The 18403-nt window shown below is 46.8% G+C and overlaps 2 protein-coding genes across 4 annotated transcripts; one reads left to right on the top strand and one right to left on the bottom strand.

The window, feature by feature from the left end:
• Positions 1-2118: 2118 nt before the first annotated feature.
• LOC105702733 (synaptotagmin-10) lies at positions 2119-16376 on the top strand. Of its 3 annotated transcripts, none has more exons than XM_012430542.2 (10): positions 2440-2578; positions 11056-11318; positions 11618-11764; positions 11973-12104; positions 12376-12530; positions 13077-13245; positions 13342-13462; positions 13740-13911; positions 14145-14345; positions 14441-16376. In XM_012430542.2, the coding sequence occupies exons 2-10, from the start codon at positions 11112-11114 to the stop codon at positions 14442-14444; spliced, it is 1308 nt and encodes a 435-aa protein (XP_012285965.1). In that variant the 5' UTR covers positions 2440-2578; positions 11056-11111; the 3' UTR covers positions 14445-16376. The 3 variants fall into 3 exon arrangements, with proteins under 3 accessions (XP_012285957.1, XP_012285965.1, XP_012285976.1); XM_012430553.2 differs by having other exon boundaries at positions 11035-11318; XM_012430534.1 differs by lacking the exons at positions 2440-2578; positions 14441-16376 and adding an exon at positions 2119-2209 and having other exon boundaries at positions 14145-14349.
• On the bottom strand, positions 3374-10170 carry LOC105702762 (adenylate kinase 7). Its single transcript, XM_012430590.2, has 13 exons — positions 9990-10170; positions 9033-9378; positions 8643-8825; positions 8302-8449; positions 7681-8083; positions 7473-7563; positions 6993-7346; positions 6704-6906; positions 6296-6589; positions 5914-6065; positions 5514-5653; positions 4899-5057; positions 3374-4506 (listed from the first exon to the last, which is right to left on the bottom strand). Exons 2-13 carry the CDS (start codon positions 9237-9239, stop codon positions 4234-4236), a joined length of 2607 nt encoding a protein of 868 aa, XP_012286013.2. The 5' UTR covers positions 9240-9378; positions 9990-10170; the 3' UTR covers positions 3374-4233.
• Positions 16377-18403: the final 2027 nt, after the last annotated feature.

Below are 18403 nucleotides of genomic sequence, written 5' to 3'. Positions count from 1 at the left end.
ACGCGAAGTCCCCGAATGGAGCTGTAACGTCGGCGCCATTATTTCGCTGCATGTAGCACCGACGAAGTGACGATTTTAATTACGATAATGCGAGACGTCTGCGCCGTCACACGAAATACGTTTCGTACATAGGGTAGGGAAACCTCCCCTCGCCCCTGTCTATGAGCTGGTACCTTTGTTTACGTATGCAACAAGTTAAATCGATATTCTCGCCGCTCCTATAGTGGCGCCTCCCCCAGGAGCGAAATGACGCTCCTGGAGCACGTATATTTAGGACGGCGGGCATATTTTCCCGAAATCTCTGAACACGAGCCCGTAAAATTGCGGGCGAGAACGATGCTCTTATCCAGCAATTTTGGAGTCCGATAGGAATCCGGGGTGACTCCCCATGAACGAAAACTGCGTAGGGATGCGTTTAAACATTGAAGAGAAAGGGCAGAGAACGACGCCCCTGCACGACCATCGAGACTCGGGGGTCGATTTTATCGTCGGGCATCTCGGCCGCCATCGATCGCTCCATCTTGTATAGGAACCTTTCCGGTCCAATTTTCGCGAAGAATGCCGATGAAAGATGAGCTAGGTTTCGCCTCCGAAATGCAGGGCGGATGCAGGCAAGCCCAGCTGGACCGGAGCGAGCTTCGGGGCGCGTCCATATCTCGACGTTTCTCGAGGATGTGCATCGGTTTGCTGCACTCAGGGCGGATCGAACGGGTCCACTGCGGACGCGATTATGCGTTTACCGCACGCTATCGCGGATTCTCCGCGTAGCATGCGGAATTCACTCCCTCGAGGCCGAATCGGCGATTCCGTGCGAGCTCCTCTTCCGCCGGGCCCTGCATATTTTATGCATTCGACGTTTTACGCCTCGAACGTCCCGGCCTCCTCCAAGCCGGCTATCGACATATCTCGTGGACGAGGCTTTAAAAAGAAAGCTGCTTCTAGCCGCGTACGACGCAAAAATCTGGACGAAGAAGCGAAATTACGATCCAAATCTTGAATATCGGGACTATTCGAATCCGGGGCCACTGTCAAAGAACATTATTTATTCTTCGGCGATTCGACGCCGGAATCGTGGAGACGGATCGAGGGTTGCAATAAAAGATGGCGGGCGATCGGGGAGAGTCAATCCGGGAAGTAGCCGTCCAGAGTGAGAAGGACAAGGACGAATTTCGGTCCATCGATTGCGGACCGACGAAGGGCGAAATTCGACGGGCGGTCGAAAAGCTCGAGAGAGAGCCTCCCCCGTAATCCAAGAAGCTCGACCTTGAGTGAACTCGGATCGATCCTCCCCCGAGAGCCTTTCGGTGGAAAGCACCGGTAAGCTACGGTTGCGTGCAACAAGTATCGCGTTGGAAGGAGAGGGCGCGATACGGAGGACGCGGAACGGACGGAGATAGAGGGAGAACTCGGGATGCACGTACGCGAAACGAGATGCCATCGAACGGGAAAATTATGCGAATTACTTTTCTCGCCGGTAACGCCAAGTACCGGGGCAGACGAGTAAAACCTATCCGAAACAAAGAGAATGAAATAAATTAAGCGCCGTACCTTACAGCGACCCCTGGAAAGCGAATACACGCGAGCGAGATCTCGACTCAATCGGAACCCCTTGTCGAGGGAGTAAAACCGCAACGCGTTCATAGATTCGCATCGGACGCGATCCGTCGCGTTAGAGGAACGATCTTAGCTGGATATTCCGCTGCAGCGGGTAAGGGCAATTTCCTGTCTCGATGGCCCGCCGATGCGGTATCAAGGTCGAGAAAGGAACCCACGGGTCGAAGTCGGCTAATTGCAGTCGCCAAAGAGCGACCGTCGCCGCAGCCTTGGCGTCCGCGGGGGAGGAGCAGGTGTTTCCAGGGCGCGCGAGGGAGGGGGCATTTATCGGGTACGGGAGCCGAGACCTTCACCGAGACCGAGTTGGTCGACATTGCCCTCGGCCCCGCGCGGCGCGGGGAGTGGACGTTCCCGGCCCAGCTCGCGTCGCGGGCCTAGGGGTGCGCGTGACGTCACGCGCGGGTGGCGGGGGGCGTCGGGGGGCGCCGGCGCCGCTGGCCGCGACGCGACTCGGCCGGAGCGGATCGAGCATCCGGGCGCACTCGTGCTCGGGCAACGCGAGCCATGGGAGTGGTGAAGGCTGCCTCGGAGAGCGTTCTGGCCGAGACCGTCTTGCCCAGCGAGGAGGCCAACCATTCGCTGCAGGGCCATGCCGGTGAGTTTCCCTGGCTTGCGGCGCCGCTTTCGACCGGTCGAAAGCGGTCCTTTTCGAGATTCGCCGGTCGACCGCCGAGGGGTGGGGCGAGGCACCGTCGCGGAGGACGATCGCTCGCGATCGGCGCGGGTCAGTCGCGGGTCAGTCGCTCTCCGACCTTCGCGCGGTAGTGCTCGGTAGTGTCGATAGACGGGGCGGCGCGGCCTCTCGGGAACGCTCCTCGCCGGGGCCGACCCCAGGAACGTTAGCTAATGGGAGTGGAGGACTTTCCCCCCCACGGGACCCGGGGAGTCGCTTGCCCTTGGTCATCGCTGTTTCCCCGAAGACGAGCCCTGCAAGGACGCATCGGTATCGAGCCTCACCCCTGAAGTAAGCCTCATCGCGAAAGCGACTTCGCTCGATCGATAACGGCGGGACAATTTTGATATCGATCGTATCGATGATAATAATATTAGCGATGTTAAGAATATTAACGATAATACCCCGGTCGACGTTCCCGCGATAGAATTCGAGGTGGGAGCGTATGTTGTAGAAAAAATGAATAGGGTATTTATATCCGTCCGGGTAACGACTCGAAACTCGGAAGGTCAGGGACAGGGAGGAAAAAACCGATTTCCCCGGGAAAGCGCGCGTCCGGAAGGAAGTTTCCCCGTGAACGAGAAGACCCCGGTACTCGGTTACTCCGATCGCGACGCCGAGCGGTCGTCGAGGCGGAACGAATCCGGCGACCGTTTCGCCGAGTCCTCGGAAGCCCGACGTCCTTTGAAAGCTCCTGGGCGAGCCAGAAGGTTCGCTCGCGAGCTTTAAAGCCGATAGCTCGGGACTCCGCTGCTAACAGGTGTTCGCTCTATACAGATATAGTGGCGGACGCGGAGCGGTCGCCAACCACCGGCTACCCGCGGACAGTCGATTAATCCGATTTCGCCACCGCGGATGCGGACTCCTTTTTAGGGATGTGACGTTTCGCCACTGCCGATTATGATACGTTATGTCGTATCGCGCGGGGAAATATTTTGCGGGCATCGCGAGGTCTGTCGGAATTATCGTAAATAAAAGTAATATTCGGATCGATGGGCAAATGGCAGAAACGTCGAGATTTTTTTCACGGGGATGGAAGTCGCGGCAACGATTTTTCGCTCGGTTGCGCATGTCCCGGATTATACGATCAGGCATTTTCCTTACAATGGAGGGATAAAGCCTAATGCGTATCGAAGATGCGAAACAATGTGGAATCCGCAGCCTTGACCTCGGGCGAAGAAGACCGGCTCGATAGACCTCCTGCCTCGAAAGAGCCAACTTTTAAGCGCATCTTTAGAGCAGATTTATTCCCGTAACTTGCAAGCCCTGAGTTAGAACAAACACTACCAAATTGCTCGTAATAAACGCTCATCCCTGCCGGTTTAATTAACGCAATATACGCCGGGTGCGGATTATTGCAACAAATATTTACGCGGTGTACGCGCTTCGGGCGTCCTAATAATCAATCCGTAAATTTCGATGCTTATCAATTTTTGGGAACTTTTAATCGCCGCGTTGGAAAATTCCACGAGGTGTTAACGAAAGGAACCACCTTGCCATTTACTCGCGAAACCGTAACGAATGACGGAATGTCGGATGGCGATTCAGGTGTCAGGCTATTCATCGTGTCCGATATTTAATGGTTTTCCATGCAGGTGGTTATAACGATAGGGTCATGGTCACTCCTTGGTCTCGAGGTCTCTCGAATCGACCAGAATGGAAGTCGACAAATATCCTCGGGACATCCAGCCAATAATATCGCCGGTATTCCTGTAGGACTTCCCCAACTTGTCCAATAATCGCTATACAGAATGCCGAACGCGTCTCCAAAATGTCGCGAAATCCGGACGGGGTCGCGAAAAAGGTTTTCGTAATGTGCGGCTGGCCTCTCGTTTTCGCGTTTCGACCTCTATTTACTTCCGTATGTAAATACGCCTAATTTGGTGGACAGGTATTAAACAAATATCGCGCGCTTCAACTTCCAATCGGTCGATCGAGTTTCGTCTTCAGGGTCGATCACGAGCTTCGCCTCCACCGGGAACGGAGGTGCCCCCCGCGATTAACGTCGGGTCGGCGTCGGTAATCCCCGATTGGTCGGTCTCGGGCTTCTCGGAGGCCTCGTCCCTTTTCAGGCAGGTCCTCGCGTCCTCGTCGAGTTCGCCGAGCGGCAGGATATCCTTCCGAAGACGCTCTATGGCGTCCAAGAGCAGGCTCATGGTTTCCGTGTAGTCGGGCTCGAACATCTTGCCCTCGGGGTTCTCTTTGAAGAGATACTCGGCCTGCAAAGGGAAAAGGAAGCACGGAATTTTTTCTAAAAATCGAGTCTTCATCCGTATCATGGAGTTTAATTTCAATCCTTTTTTAGTTTATTTAGTAGCCGGACGTTCTCCAACCGAACACTAAAATGTACATTTACGGTTGCATCCCGTAATAAATTTTGCTTCGTTTTCAAATTTAATTAAAACTTTATTTGACGTGCCGACAAAGGCCCGCGAGTACACGTATACGATTTTGAACCCGGGCAAAGCTCGCAGACCGCAGCTGGCAATGCCACGGTAATGCCAAGTTTAAATTGCGCTATCCGTTTTACAATAAGCATGATGGTAATTTTGGATAAACCTTGGGGACGCGTTTAAAATTATTAATGAAAAAGTGCAAATCGGAAACTCACGAGATAGTCGACTGGGTCTTCGGGTCGCAATTTCGCGACTTCTATGAGGCCTCGCGTCAATGTCGGAAACACGTACTTGACGAGATATTGTCGCAAAGGCTCGCTCGAAATACCGAGACGCTCCTCTTCCTCCTCCTTCAGCTTTTCCATGAGGTTAGTCTGAAATGGAACCATCCTGTCAAGTGTCTATCAGCGTTCCGTTTAGAAATTGAGTTTTCCTCTCAGGGAAATAAAACGATTTCTAGAGGCGCGGCTTGCGAATAAATTCCTCTCCTCCTCGGGGGAGCCACGGCATTAAGGAAACGACGCGAAAAGATCCGTACTGGGAATTCTGCGCGATCACTCTCGCCGATAAAGAGACGAGGATAATGTTGCGTCGCGTATCGGAACCTTCCTTAGATGTTAAGGCGGTAAAATTGTAGTCGATTCGGTACACCCAGTTCGCAAAAAAGTAACATAAACGAGACGCTTTTTTCGTATCGCCTTAATACGTCCTGATACTCCCCAAGTGGAAACGTTGCGTTAAGAGGAAACGTGGCTCCAAGAGGAAGTACGAAATCATCCGACACCTCGGTAGGACGTAATCGTACACGTGTCGTACGATAAGCCACTTACCCATTCCATCATCTTTTCCACGCGTTCCTTTTTCCGCTCGGAGTCCTCTCTAGCTTTCCGCGCCTCTTCCGCCAGCTTTGCCGCAAGCGCCACCGCGTCCTCCCGCTCTCTGCTCGCCTCCGTTTCTTCGGGTGTCGGTCCTGAGTCATCAGGAATCGTTTGAAAGTACGTCCGAAGATCAGCGGGGTGGAAAATGAACAGCTGAGTCCTGAATTTTCTCGCCGGTATATGTCGCGTTTAAATTCCATTTTCACACCCCTTAACATCGACACGAAATTCCTGGATCGCGCACGTTACACCGCGGACGATCGGCGGAATTACGACGGAAGTGAAACGGAATGATCCTTTCGGCGGGGACGGGGTTTCGCGTCGGGTTTTGCGAGTTTCGAGTTTATTTTACCGTAATTTCGCGGCTCTCCGAGCTTTTCCAGGCATCGATGAAACGTCGGGAACATGTCCGGGCAAACGTCGTCCTCTACGGGTATTATTAGCGGATGCACTTCCAGCTCGTCGAAAAATTGCAACGGGGTGTTGTCGAGCGTGTTTCTCTCCCTTGTGACGGTGCGAATGATAGTTAAAGGTCAGCTTTTTTTTACGGGAAAAATATGAACAAAAAGCGAACAGCTGTTCCGGCCGACCGACGCGAACGTTCTCACTGTCCGATAATCGGTAAACGAGGCAACGCGTGTTAATTGTAAAAAGAGCGATACTTCCACGAGCTTTCTTCGACGGTGTCGTTAAATCTTTATCTTGCACCTTGGCTGTAATCGGAGAACAAATACCTGTATTCTCGTAAGCGGCGGAGAAACTCCCTTTCCATGTAATGCGTCCCCTGAACTTCCTTCTCGGGTAGGTTGATTACTCGCTCTATCAGAAATTCGTCATGCGCTTCTAGTGAAATTACCAGCTCCGGCATAATTTTGACATTTCCTCCAGGAACTTCCATTTCCTCCCTCTCCTCGTCCTCGTCCCCGACCCCGAAAAGGCTCTTAGCCTGTTCCAACGTCTTCGGGTATCCATCCAGGACGTATCCTTGATTTTGACACTCTTTGGATAACAGACGTTGTAGCATGATTCTAAACATAATCGTATAAATATGTGACCGGTATTAAAACATGTCCTAATAGAAATTAATGCAGGGATTAAAAGGCGATCGTTTTAAAATTCATTGACATGTAAAAGACAATAACTTATTCAACAAATCATCGTCGAGACGACCATTGCCCTTGGCTAGAGCGGTTTGAATCTCATCCAATTGTTCTTGTAATTGTTCGACTCCGGTTTCCGTTTCGTTTGCGTCTTCGTCGTCCTCGTCAATGTCTTCGAGGGCCTCCTCTTCGTCATTTTGTTCCTCTACCGTGTCTTTGACTTTGGCAGCCTCGATGTCTCGATTCTTTCCATAGATTTGACAACGATGTTCGATTTTTATTTAACCGCGGGAAGCATTGTACAATGTCGACGTGATAATTGAAAACTCACCAACTTCTGGACAGTATCTCCGATCAAAGACTTAACGCAAATGTAATGCAATCGATAATGTTTCGCGATGTAATTGGCGACGCGCGTCTTTCCGGATGCCGGAGGTCCCAGGACGATCACTTTAACGGGATGCAAATTCCGTGCATTCTTGTACTCTTTGACGATCGCATCTAAATTGTCCTTAAAAGGCAACTCGAAGTGCCAAGATAAATTCTGATCGACCAAGTAAGCCGGAGCGATTACTAGGTTCAAATTCATAACGTCGTAACTTTTCTGAGTGACGTCCCGTAAAATAAATGCCTCCTCTTTCGCGATACTTTTTATCCTTCCCGTTGTCAATCCTTTGCTGATTGTCTGGATAATACGAAAATGTGGATACCAAACATTTTCGCAATTATTTTGCAAAGGACTTTTCGATCGGTAATGCATCAACGCGAATTATAATTGATTTCGATGGTTCTAATTTTTTGGGAGACATACGTTAACGATGGCTTTTTGCGTTGCGGCCTCTTGTTCCACTGCGACGATGTACCGCAATTTCGGCCAGTCTCTCAAAAACCTGAAGACACTCCTGAAAATAAATTTATATTTAATGGCTTAAATAAAATGACGTTATGAATTTGTCCGGGATGTTTGGAGTATAGATTTGTCGGAAATTTGCAATTGGATTATCGAAGCTCAAGCTTACGAGACGATATCGCGGACGTGCAGCAGAGGGATTTTATTATTGCCTCGGCCAAAAACTGGCAAATAAGACTCGTTTTGCCAGGCCATCTTGAATAGAAAATGCAGAGGACCCTCCTCGTCGCCATAAGTTATTCCGCAACAAAGGACCAACGATTTAAATTTGTCCGCCACTTTTGTGTTCTTTTTAACCGACGTTACATTTTTTTCACACCGGATGTGCTCCTTAAAATTGGGATGCGGTCTTCGTTTTCGGAAATCTGCTTCCGTTAAAGGTAGATCCGGATCTTCGGGGTCCAATGGCTTTGTCAAGGCCCAAGTCATTATCGTGGATATTAGGATAAAGTGACGAGTTCCCTCGCTCCGTTTAAATGCCTTAGGTGTTTCCTCTTTCATCTTTTCCAATTCTCGGGTAATTGCTAAGATAAGTAATTAAATATTTATTTTTTACGTTGGGTTAGTCGCAGGCAAGGTATATATTTAAATGGAAGGCAATGTGCCGAAGTGCTTGAAAGTATTTATTGAAAGTCCTAGCTGCTTAGTTGCCCGCTACCCGTCGAGGACTAATTTGACGGAAAATAATTAGATTTCATCGAATTATCAACAGTTGCAAGTTTCGATTAACCTTCAAGAGCCCACTGAGCTTCGGCGATCTGACTTGCATCGTGAGTGATGTCATAGATGACATAACCACATTTCATTAACTCGGATAAAAATGACTCTCTCTCGGCTTCGCACTTAATAACCATGGTGACATCTTCCGGTATCCGATACTGCGACGGAAAAATTTTCATTTAAATAAAAATTCACATTGCTCAAAGCTATTCTCCGTGATCCTTGACACGGGATTATTCCTCCACGTAGGAACGGTTACTTTTATTACATAGACGTAATAATAACGTGTACCTTTCTATATACGTAATAATCCTGAAACGCATTAAATTGATGAAATTCCTTCCTGCGTACCTCGCGATCCATTACCGTGCCAATTACTTCGAATTTCCTGGGCATTTCAGCACTCTTGGTGGCAGCCACTTCGGTCTTGTCGAATCCGGAAACGCGTTCCTCCCCAACATCCTCATCCTCCTCCTCCTCCCCAAGAAAATCTTCATCTGCGCGAGGAGCATCGTAAAAGTGCTCGGGCAAAAACTACAAAATTGAATCAACCAATCGAGTCGACCCGGGCAAATTTTCTCTCCAATGTAAAATTCCCATAAATTGGACTCTTCAACCAAAAATTTGCAGCAATGCAGCAAGGGAAAAGGTACTTTCACCACGAGTTGTAGGTCCATCGTCGATGCTCGAATTATACTTAAGGTTTGCTAAGGAGACAAAAACCGAAAGAAGGTCGCTCACATCTGCCAATTTTTTCCCATGGTAGCTGTCGATGTGATTGATGAAGACCCTCCAAGGTCTTAAGCCGAGTTCCACGTGGCGTGCCTCTCGTTCTCGTTCCTCTTGGCGCATTCGAGCATCCTCAAAGCCGAATAGGTCGTCAAAGGGAACGTTATGTGTGCTTAGATCGTCAATGGAGGAAGCGGGCGTGCGTAATTTTCTGGTCATATCTTCGAGATTCCGTTGACGAATGCTCGCCGGGTACGCCTTACTCCATCAATGTCCAATGCCCGTAAGAACCCGAATACGTTTCACCCCGACACGTCGAAAACACCCGGGAGTTCCCGCCGTTGGAAAATGAAAACCTCTGGAATTGGAAAGCGCGAATAATGCCTTTATACAATTCCTCTCGATCCATTTCGCTCGTTCGTGGATAGACCGAGCGGAAACTCGATTCATAGATCATCCTGGTACCGAAAGAGTTACCGAAAAATATTTCTACGCGAAAAGGAACAATGTGTTGCGCACATCGGGGGAGAAATCGATGACGGGAATTCACGGTGCAGAGTGAAACCGATGACGCTTAGCGAGCTCGAGTTAGGAAGTTCCGGAAAACCTTCGGAAAATAGCACGCGTTTCCTGCTTACGTGGGAGGAAGAAGGTCAGGGACGGATGTTATTTTCCTGGGTGCGAGCAGACAAGAGTCCTCGAGACTCGCCCACGAATTCGGTCTTCCTTCCTCGAGAATAACCCCGGAACGCCCACGCGTTTCTCCCGTTTCTCCCGTTTCTCCCGTTCCCTCCCGTCACTGTCATCGAGACGTTCGAGACGCGCCGTCTATGTACCTACAACTTAATTTCACGGTAACCTCCGATCAAAACTTTAAGATAATAATTAATTATGGAGATAACGAAATGACGTTCTTTAGTTAAACAAATAATCAAATGTCGTTAAGATCAGTCGTCGAGGAAAACTAACCTGCCTTTTTCTTTGCTACTGTGAAAGCAGTGGTTCGTTTACTAGAGGAAATTAAATCGGCCGCTTTTTCTCTGATTATCTTTTTTGCTTTTGTTGCCAAGAAACGTTAATATAATAATCCATTTCTCGCGATGGAGCTCGTAATTAATTAAAACAGAAGAAAAACTGCAGTCGACCAGGCGCGATCGCGTTTTCATCCGGGATTAATCGACGGGCATATCGATACCGATGTCGATCGATCGATCAACCGTGGTGATTAAAATTTTAAATGCTCGGGGTAATCGGCTTTTCATTGTAACGTTATCGTAGGTATCGAAGAGACAACCGGTAAGAAGTATCCAATCCGGAGCTAACCATTTTCAAAATTCGCGAATTTCACCTTCCTTCCATTTCGCGACCATATTTTTTTCCGTGCTATAAAAAATAAACTACTCCTCGGTACATTTTTTTTAATAACGACTTTAATTTGACGGAGAGGTGCAGGGATAAAATAAGCGTTCATAAACTTCAACGTCGTTGAACCGGAGAACCTCTTCTTCACTTATGACCATATAAGTTCATAAGCAATAGACCGGGATATATTGTACTTTACTGCGCCGTCCCGGGATCGCCGAGCTTTTTCGAAAGCTCATGAAGATTTACGTCAGTTTTCCGCAGAACATGTAATAGGGTCTCGAACGCAAAAGTCGGTAACTCATCGGGCTCTCGGGATTCCACTTTTTTCGTAGCTCGGAGGATTTTGTCGCGATTTTCAGGTTATCGGGCATTCGAGGAGTCGATCGTTTATGAAACTTTCCTTGGAAGTGGGTGTTCCAAATTGTTCAAAGTTTTACCACGCGAATGTGGCGATCTTAAGGAAAGTCTCTGCATCCGTAAAATTGCTTTTGACAAAAAGTAAAGTTTCATAAACGAGATTTTCCTGTCACCTTAAGATATCCCGATGAACGCATTTTTTTTTTTTGACAACGCTTCGCGTAGTGCTAGGTTCACGTAGACTTTCTCCCCAGAGGTCCTCCTTAATAACATCACTTGTTGGCCATTTCAGCGGAAGTCTGTTAATTTTCAGAAGAGTGGAGCGACAGTTTCCCGTACCAACTGTTGATCGGAACGGGGGTCGCCCTGATGGCGTTGGTATTTTTGGCAGCCGTCAGTTTCCAATGTTCCTCCACCTGGAAGTGGCTCATGGGAGTCGCCAGGCAAGAAAGCGACGAGGACGCCGAAGGAGAACTCGCCCAACAAAATGCTATTCGAATCAGCCATTCCTTGCCCGATCTCCAGTCAGAACCGATTACCCACGAGTACATCCAGGAACAGAAGGACAGCAAGAAGGTATCAAAAGCAGTCCCATCTCGGTGCATCCGTGACAAACGCGCGAATCCATATTACTTTGCAAGAAATTCGATTAAAAATAGAGGTCACTTCGCGACCTGCATGTCGTCCTCGATGGACGATGGGCATCGGTAGGCAATTTCCTGTCGAAGCGTTAACGCGGCTATCGCACATCTCGTCGTTATCGGGAATTATCGCCGTAATGGATACCTCTATTTGCATCGAGTGCCATTGTTCGGCCAAGATACCTCCTCGTCGTGGTCCATGACAGCCCGTGACAATGTCGTTGCGTCCCTCAGGTATTGCGACAGACGACCCTACCGATAGTCCCCATGAGACACCAGACCTTCCAGCGACAATTGTCCCATCGCCTCGACCTGCCCAACATCAAGTTCAGCATATGCAGCCTCGAGAATCGAAGCGATTCGAGCCTTGGACTCCTGAAGGTACGGAAACCTTCGCTACAATGTCTAGGAAAGACCCATTCGACCCGACAATTTTATTTCCTATAAAGTAATCAATTTTCTCGGGGCATGACATTAAGATCGTCGCAAAAGTTGCGGAAACAGCTTCTTCAAAGCGTCGGCACTCGCTGCATATTTATTTCCCGGTGATTATTTCATGCGCCGTTATCGGTCTTCCCACTTTTCTCAGCCGGAGCTCTACAAGAAGGAACTCGTTCGCCAAGAGAGCAATGAAAGTTCCAGCACCGTGGAAATGGAATACGCCGGCAAACTGCACTTTGCCCTTCGCTACGACAAAGAGATCGACGGCTTGGTTGTCAAAGTGAGTTATCGGGGACTTGGAGAAACTCCTAACTCGGAGGAATGTCTGTAATTGCATGTATTTTAATTTAATCGACCGCTAACCAAGGACGACAAAAAGTTTTTCTTCCGCGAGCGTGGGCCCGAAATAATTGCTTCGTCGGTTTTAGCACCGCCCAAGAAAGGCCTCGAAATTGCTTCCGCCATTTTGGTCGCTATTAAATGCAATTCAATTCGAGATTTCTCGTAAATACCCGCAAGAATCGCGATTCGATCGTTCGACTCGTTGCCAGGTCTTGGAAGCTCGAGAATTGCCAATAAAGGACGTGACCGGTAGCAGCGATCCCTACGTGAAGGTGTACCTCTTGCCGGACAGAAAGAAGAAATTTCAGACCAAGGTGCATCGGAAGAACCTAAACCCGATTTTCAACGAGACCTTCATCTTCAGGTAAGCCCCGTAGCTCGCAAAGTACGCGGCAAATAAAATTCCCTGAAAGAACCCGTTAATAAAAAGTGATTATCGCGTCATTTCTCGCGATCGGGGCAATTTACTTTCTCCGTCTTTGATCGATGAAAAACCTGCCAGGTATGTCCGACCTCGCAAAAACCCGCGGTATCTCGAGTTATATCAAATAACTCGAATGCCTTATTTACGGACTCGGTGTAACCCGAATTAACGCCTGCCAATAATAAAATTACATAAACCGAAGGAATTGCCCGCGAGTGCGGCACCTCCGATAATTAAACGCGACTGGATCGGGGAATCTAATACTCGGGCCTGATTCGTCGTAAATCATTAACGTGCAGTTAGAATAATTACTAAATTAGCCATCAGTTAATCCCGTCGAAGTGGTCGACTGCGTGGGATACGATTAATATACCATGCGGCGTATAGTATTTAATAAAAAATACCGTAATTACATGGGCGCGCCGTTTTTAATTTTTCTCCTCGTTCCGGTCTGTCGACTCCTAACATCGAGTATACATTTTTCAGCGTACCTTACGAGGACTTGCGAGAACGTTACTTGCAATTCTCGGTTTACGACTTCGATCGGTTCTCACGACACGACCTGATCGGTCAGGTGGTTCTGAAGGGGCTGCTGGACTGCACCGATCTCGAGCAGGAGATCGAGTACACCATGAACATCTACTGCGCGCTTCAGGTAAACCCCGTTGCTCGGAATTTTTTTACAACTTCTAGATTTTTTTTTCATAATCACCGAACGCGTACAACGCGTCGTTAACTTTCCTCATCCCAGGAAAAGGTGAACCTAGGCGAGCTGATGCTGTCCTTGTGCTATCTTCCAACCGCTGGGCGTCTCACGCTGACCGTCATTAAGGCGAGAAATCTGAAGGCGATGGACATAACCGGCTCTTCCGGTAAGCATTTACACCGAGCTTTCTTCCGCGTGAAGTTATGTACCGTTCCGGGGAAATAACCGAGTTTAAGGACGCGTTTCTGACGGCGGTTCAACGGGTCGAACGCCGCTTAAGAGCGACGAACTCTTGATTAATCCCGTCTACGCAAACGCCAGATTTCATTCAATGACCAAGGTAGATTCACCGCGTCAATTTCTCCGTCCATCCCGGTTAAATTATTTTCGCATCGATGGTGTATTCAGATTTTCCGCTTCTCAGTTTCTCGTTGTTTGTGCAGATCCGTACGTGAAGGTGTATCTCCTGTGTCAAGGAAAGAGAATAAAGAAGAAGAAGACCACCGTTAAGAAGCGCACCTTGTGTCCGGTTTACAACGAGGCGTTGGTCTTTGATGTACCTGCTGACAACATCGAGGACGTCAGTCTCATAGTGAAAGTGATCGATTATGACAGGTAACGACTGCTGACGTTTATACGTAACGTTAACTCACCTCTAGAAGGCAATGAGAAAGACTTATGGCTGCCTTACATCAAGCTATGTATGTTAAATATGACTTCGCGATAATACCACTCGGGTTCCATCGGGATGGTATGGTCTCGTCGCGTCTGGTTAGGCTAAAGTATTTAAGAAAATTATAGATTTGTACATTCAGATTGAAACCTATATCGAGGCGATCATTTTTCAGGATTGGTTCGAACGAACTCATGGGTTGCACGGCGATAGGCTCCAGCTTTATCGGAATTGGACGCGACCATTGGCTGGAAATGCTGGATAATCCAAGAAAACCAGTCGCCCAGTGGTATCCATTGCTGGAAACCGTGGCCGGTCATATCCCAGCGGTGAGTTCGGAACCACTTCCGGTGAGCCTGAGCTGCTTGAACAGCAGGTGAGTACGAGAGCGATCGTTCGATTTCCTCGGTCGATTATTATCACCGACCGTGAAAGAATCGAATTATCGCGGTTCACCCATGGGAATTTCAGATGAAGGTAATGTGGCTGGCCACCGAGGATGCTCGCAAGTTCTGCAGGACGAGCGTTCGACCGATCGTCCGTAAAACCCCTCTGTCACTTTATGCACACTGCTTGACTGACTTAAGTACAACTCGATGCTAAGAAAGAACGGCAGACGAAATCTGTGCTTTGGATAACCATCGACGAGCGTGAAATGGTAAATGGCGCCTCTAGCCAGGGAAAAGGTTTCCCCGGATGGTAAAAGGTGGAAAGATGGAAGCTAGGATCTCGCGAGGTCAAGAAAACGGCCATTCGAATTCTACGCGGACCGAGTTCAGGGAAAGAATCGATTTTTATTCCTATTAAGCCCGGAAAATTATCAAATTTTGACGAGGCAATCGAAAAGTGATTATTTCGGGTCAGTTCACTTTGGCATCGAGAATTCAAAAATAATGACAAGAGTATACAAATATTTAAAATGAGCCATCTCGTGATATCCAGGAAATGTGAATTTTTTAACGAATTCAAATTAAGTAGAAAATTTCCGCAATTGCACATGCGTGTTTACGCAATCGATGCAAATACGTTCCGCGCGATCTTCGAATGGCACCTTGACTTCGTGCCAAGGATTGCATGTCCAAGAAAGTCGAGTAAAACGTCTTCTACGTACGAGTAACGAGGGTTATTCGCGGTGCAGGTGATACCTTAAGGCAACAGAAAATGGGCCTTACTCTCAGGTTAAGCGTAATGACAAGGCGATGTCAAAAAGAGAACGTTAACTACCGATATTGTAGTCGACGGTGCTAGAAGTCAGTAGCTGGTAGAGGCATGTCGAGTGTTTTTTATCGACGTGGAGATAAGTGCTAGGAGTGGCAGGCGTGGAGCATTTTTCTATGAAACTGTACAGTATCGAACAAGTAGGGAAAAGCTAGACGAAATGACGAATCGGTTGAAGCGGATAATCCTAAAATATCCTCCTAAAAAGGAGAGCTATGCATACTAATATTATAAATACTTAAAAATTATCGACGACTCCCGGAGACCCAAAAACTAAAGAGAAAATCTGAAAATTTACGAAATCGTTAGAGAAAGGAAAATGTCAGGTCAAAAAATTTGGAATCGTCCCGGAACTCGATATGAGGTAGAATTCGGAGGAAGTTAGACGCGATTCTAAAGTAAGACTCATAGAATTCTTTGCTGTAGGGAAAAGAAACATATAGAAGTTTAAGTACGTGTCCGGTGAAATTAAATATTTGATCATGGTTTCGATTACCATGGTGCACGTACTAAGCATAAATGACTTATTGCGCATATATCTATTTCGAGACGTACACGTGGCACATATTTTATGCGCACTAACCTTTCGCGTACCTGTGGCTGTGTACAACGTGTACAACGTACAAGTGTAGTACCTACTGCTATTTTCACACAAAACCGATGTGTTTCCAGGATGTCATCGGAAGCGTAATGCTTTCTACTCCTCGGTACTTTATCGAAAATTGAAAGGAACGGTACTCGTAACCGTAAACAGAGTATCGGGCACAAAGTATTTTTTTATACGACTCGCGGTATATTTTTGACTCTGTACCTCTTGTCTAGATATCTCTTAAAAGTATCGGTCCCATCACCGATTACGACAATCCGAAGGGTGTATTAACGCAATGGCTATGATAGTCCAGCGTCTTTGCCAATTCACGCTCGTCGTTTGGAGTATCCACTTCTACGCAAAGAACACGATGTACTCACAAGATATGTGTTATATGAGCCTTCAAAGGCCCTCTTTGTGATAATATACGAAACACGTACACACGTACACACAGAATGCGCGATGTGACTTGTAAAAGAAAAAAAAAGCATGTGTATCCGTTTGCTGCTTCGTATGTACACCTACACACGATAAACTCAAGCATTCGATCGTAACATTGATAATAACGTAGGAGATACTATTAAAAGTAGCAGGAAAATACTTGTACAGTACGGGAAATGGGGGTGACCTGAGAGCTAACTTGACTCGAGTACTTTGCTCCAGACGAGACGTTTTTCCTTTATTTAAAACATTTTTCGGACTAGGAAAAGGCCCCGTCCTATACAGTGCGGTCTAGTCGAAGTAATAGCGATTTAAGAAGGAATCGATGTCGACTCGATACCTCTCATTTATCGAGATCTAAAGATCGGATCCTGCTCGTTTCCGATCCTACCCCGCTTGTTCATCCTTCGGGTCCGAGGTTGCTTAAAATTGTTTACGTGAATTCGAATACGTTTAAGAATATCGTAGAAGTTTTCGACTCATTCGATGCGAAGTAGCTGAAATTTGTTCATAGAAATGATTTCCCTTCGGTATGGGTTCCTCCTCTTTTACGTAGATCATAGCTCATCGTACTCCGTTTGATACTGGGTGCAGAAGTTTAGGGGTGCTAAAGCTGGAAGTCCTATGATACAGATTCTATTTTTTTAAATCATTAAACCGATGGATTCGGCTCAAGCGCCTATAGTTGGACGATTAACACGTGTTGTTAGAGTACACGACACGACGGGATGTCGTTTTACTTGCATTACCGCGTTTCTACCAGAGAAACGAACGTCGAGAAGGATAATATATATTTTTCGCTATGTCTTCCATGTATAGAGACGGACATTTGCACCGTGTACGACGTCGAATCAATTTTTCGTTAACCCAAGAAAATGTTATATGCAACTAGATTTTGTTAAAAGTGTAGGAAATGCGTCGCGTAGACCGAACTATACGTTCCGATTTATAATCGAACTAGTTCCGATAGCGAATAAGACGTTAAAGTTCGAAAAAACGAATTCTAGTCGGATGAAGTCGGAAGTATTCGTCGATCGGGGTTGAACGATGTAATACCCAATTTCCTTTATGCCATCTGCATGCAGGTCATTTTATTTCCTGTAATTCGCGTTCCATACTATTCGGAAGACAAGGAGCTTTAAGCAATCTTGTATTCCAATCGACTAGCAAGATAGCTCCTTTATGCTACGATCTGTATATTAAGTTTTCTAATTTTTCTACGCCTGTGGACTGATCGACTTTTTTTCGAACTGAGCGGTTTGAAAAACGGATTACCTAGCTCTCGAAATAGTTGACCGATCTAGAAATATATACGTGTACGCGAAAGTAAATAGAGTTACCAATACCTAGAAAAGAAAATATTGGTAAATTGTAATAACTGCGTGGTGGATTTCTCCAACTCATTAGCGAAGAAAGTAATCGATAAACGATGTTTAAGAACATTAAAAACGGAGACCTACATTTTCTGCGATCGATTCTACATAAATCGGATGGCACGTGGAGAAACTTCCGCTGATAAAACGAGATTTCGGGAGAAGCTTGTGGTTACATAGTTTGTAAACGATTAAGTGTTTTAGAATGCGACCACCTTCCTGTTGCAGTCCGGAAACTTTTCAACAACGGACATAAACGTATACGTAATTACCGCGTATCTGCAGAACCGATGAAAATGATAGGTTTATGAAGAATATGGTACAAAATAAAATTCTGCCACATGTTTCTGAAAGTGATACCGTTGAAAAAGATACTATTTTCTTACGCCTTATAATTTCATGGCATTTGCACCCAGACCTTGTCACGCTATTTGTCAGCTTCTAACGATTTAATTAAACAACTCCTGGAGAAATTTGTCTATATTACAATACTTGCAAATGTCATTGAATCATTTGCAGCTACTTGAATAATAAAAATGTGGCACAGTGCTGTTTTGTACGATAAACTTTAAGTACATATATATATTAAGTATATATATATAAAAAGCGAGAAAATTTGTGTTTCACCAAGACTCATAAGTGGCATATATTATTAACTTAATGGACATATGGAGAACATATTTTCGGAGGTTTCCGATGAGAAAATCAAGTCCTTAGAAAACATTAAACATTTAATTGCTACTTGAAACACGTCCACTAGTAAAACTATAGTTTATTTCAATAATACACGCAGTGCTGTACCTGTCACCAACG

The sequence above is a fragment of the Orussus abietinus genome, unplaced genomic scaffold, assembly GCF_000612105.2.
Source record: "Orussus abietinus isolate OABI.00-Male unplaced genomic scaffold, Oabi_2.0 scaffold100, whole genome shotgun sequence".
Classification (NCBI taxonomy): domain Eukaryota; kingdom Metazoa; phylum Arthropoda; class Insecta; order Hymenoptera; family Orussidae; genus Orussus; species Orussus abietinus.
The sequence above is the reverse complement of the archived record's forward strand: the minus strand, read 5'-3'. Positions and strand labels throughout refer to the sequence as shown.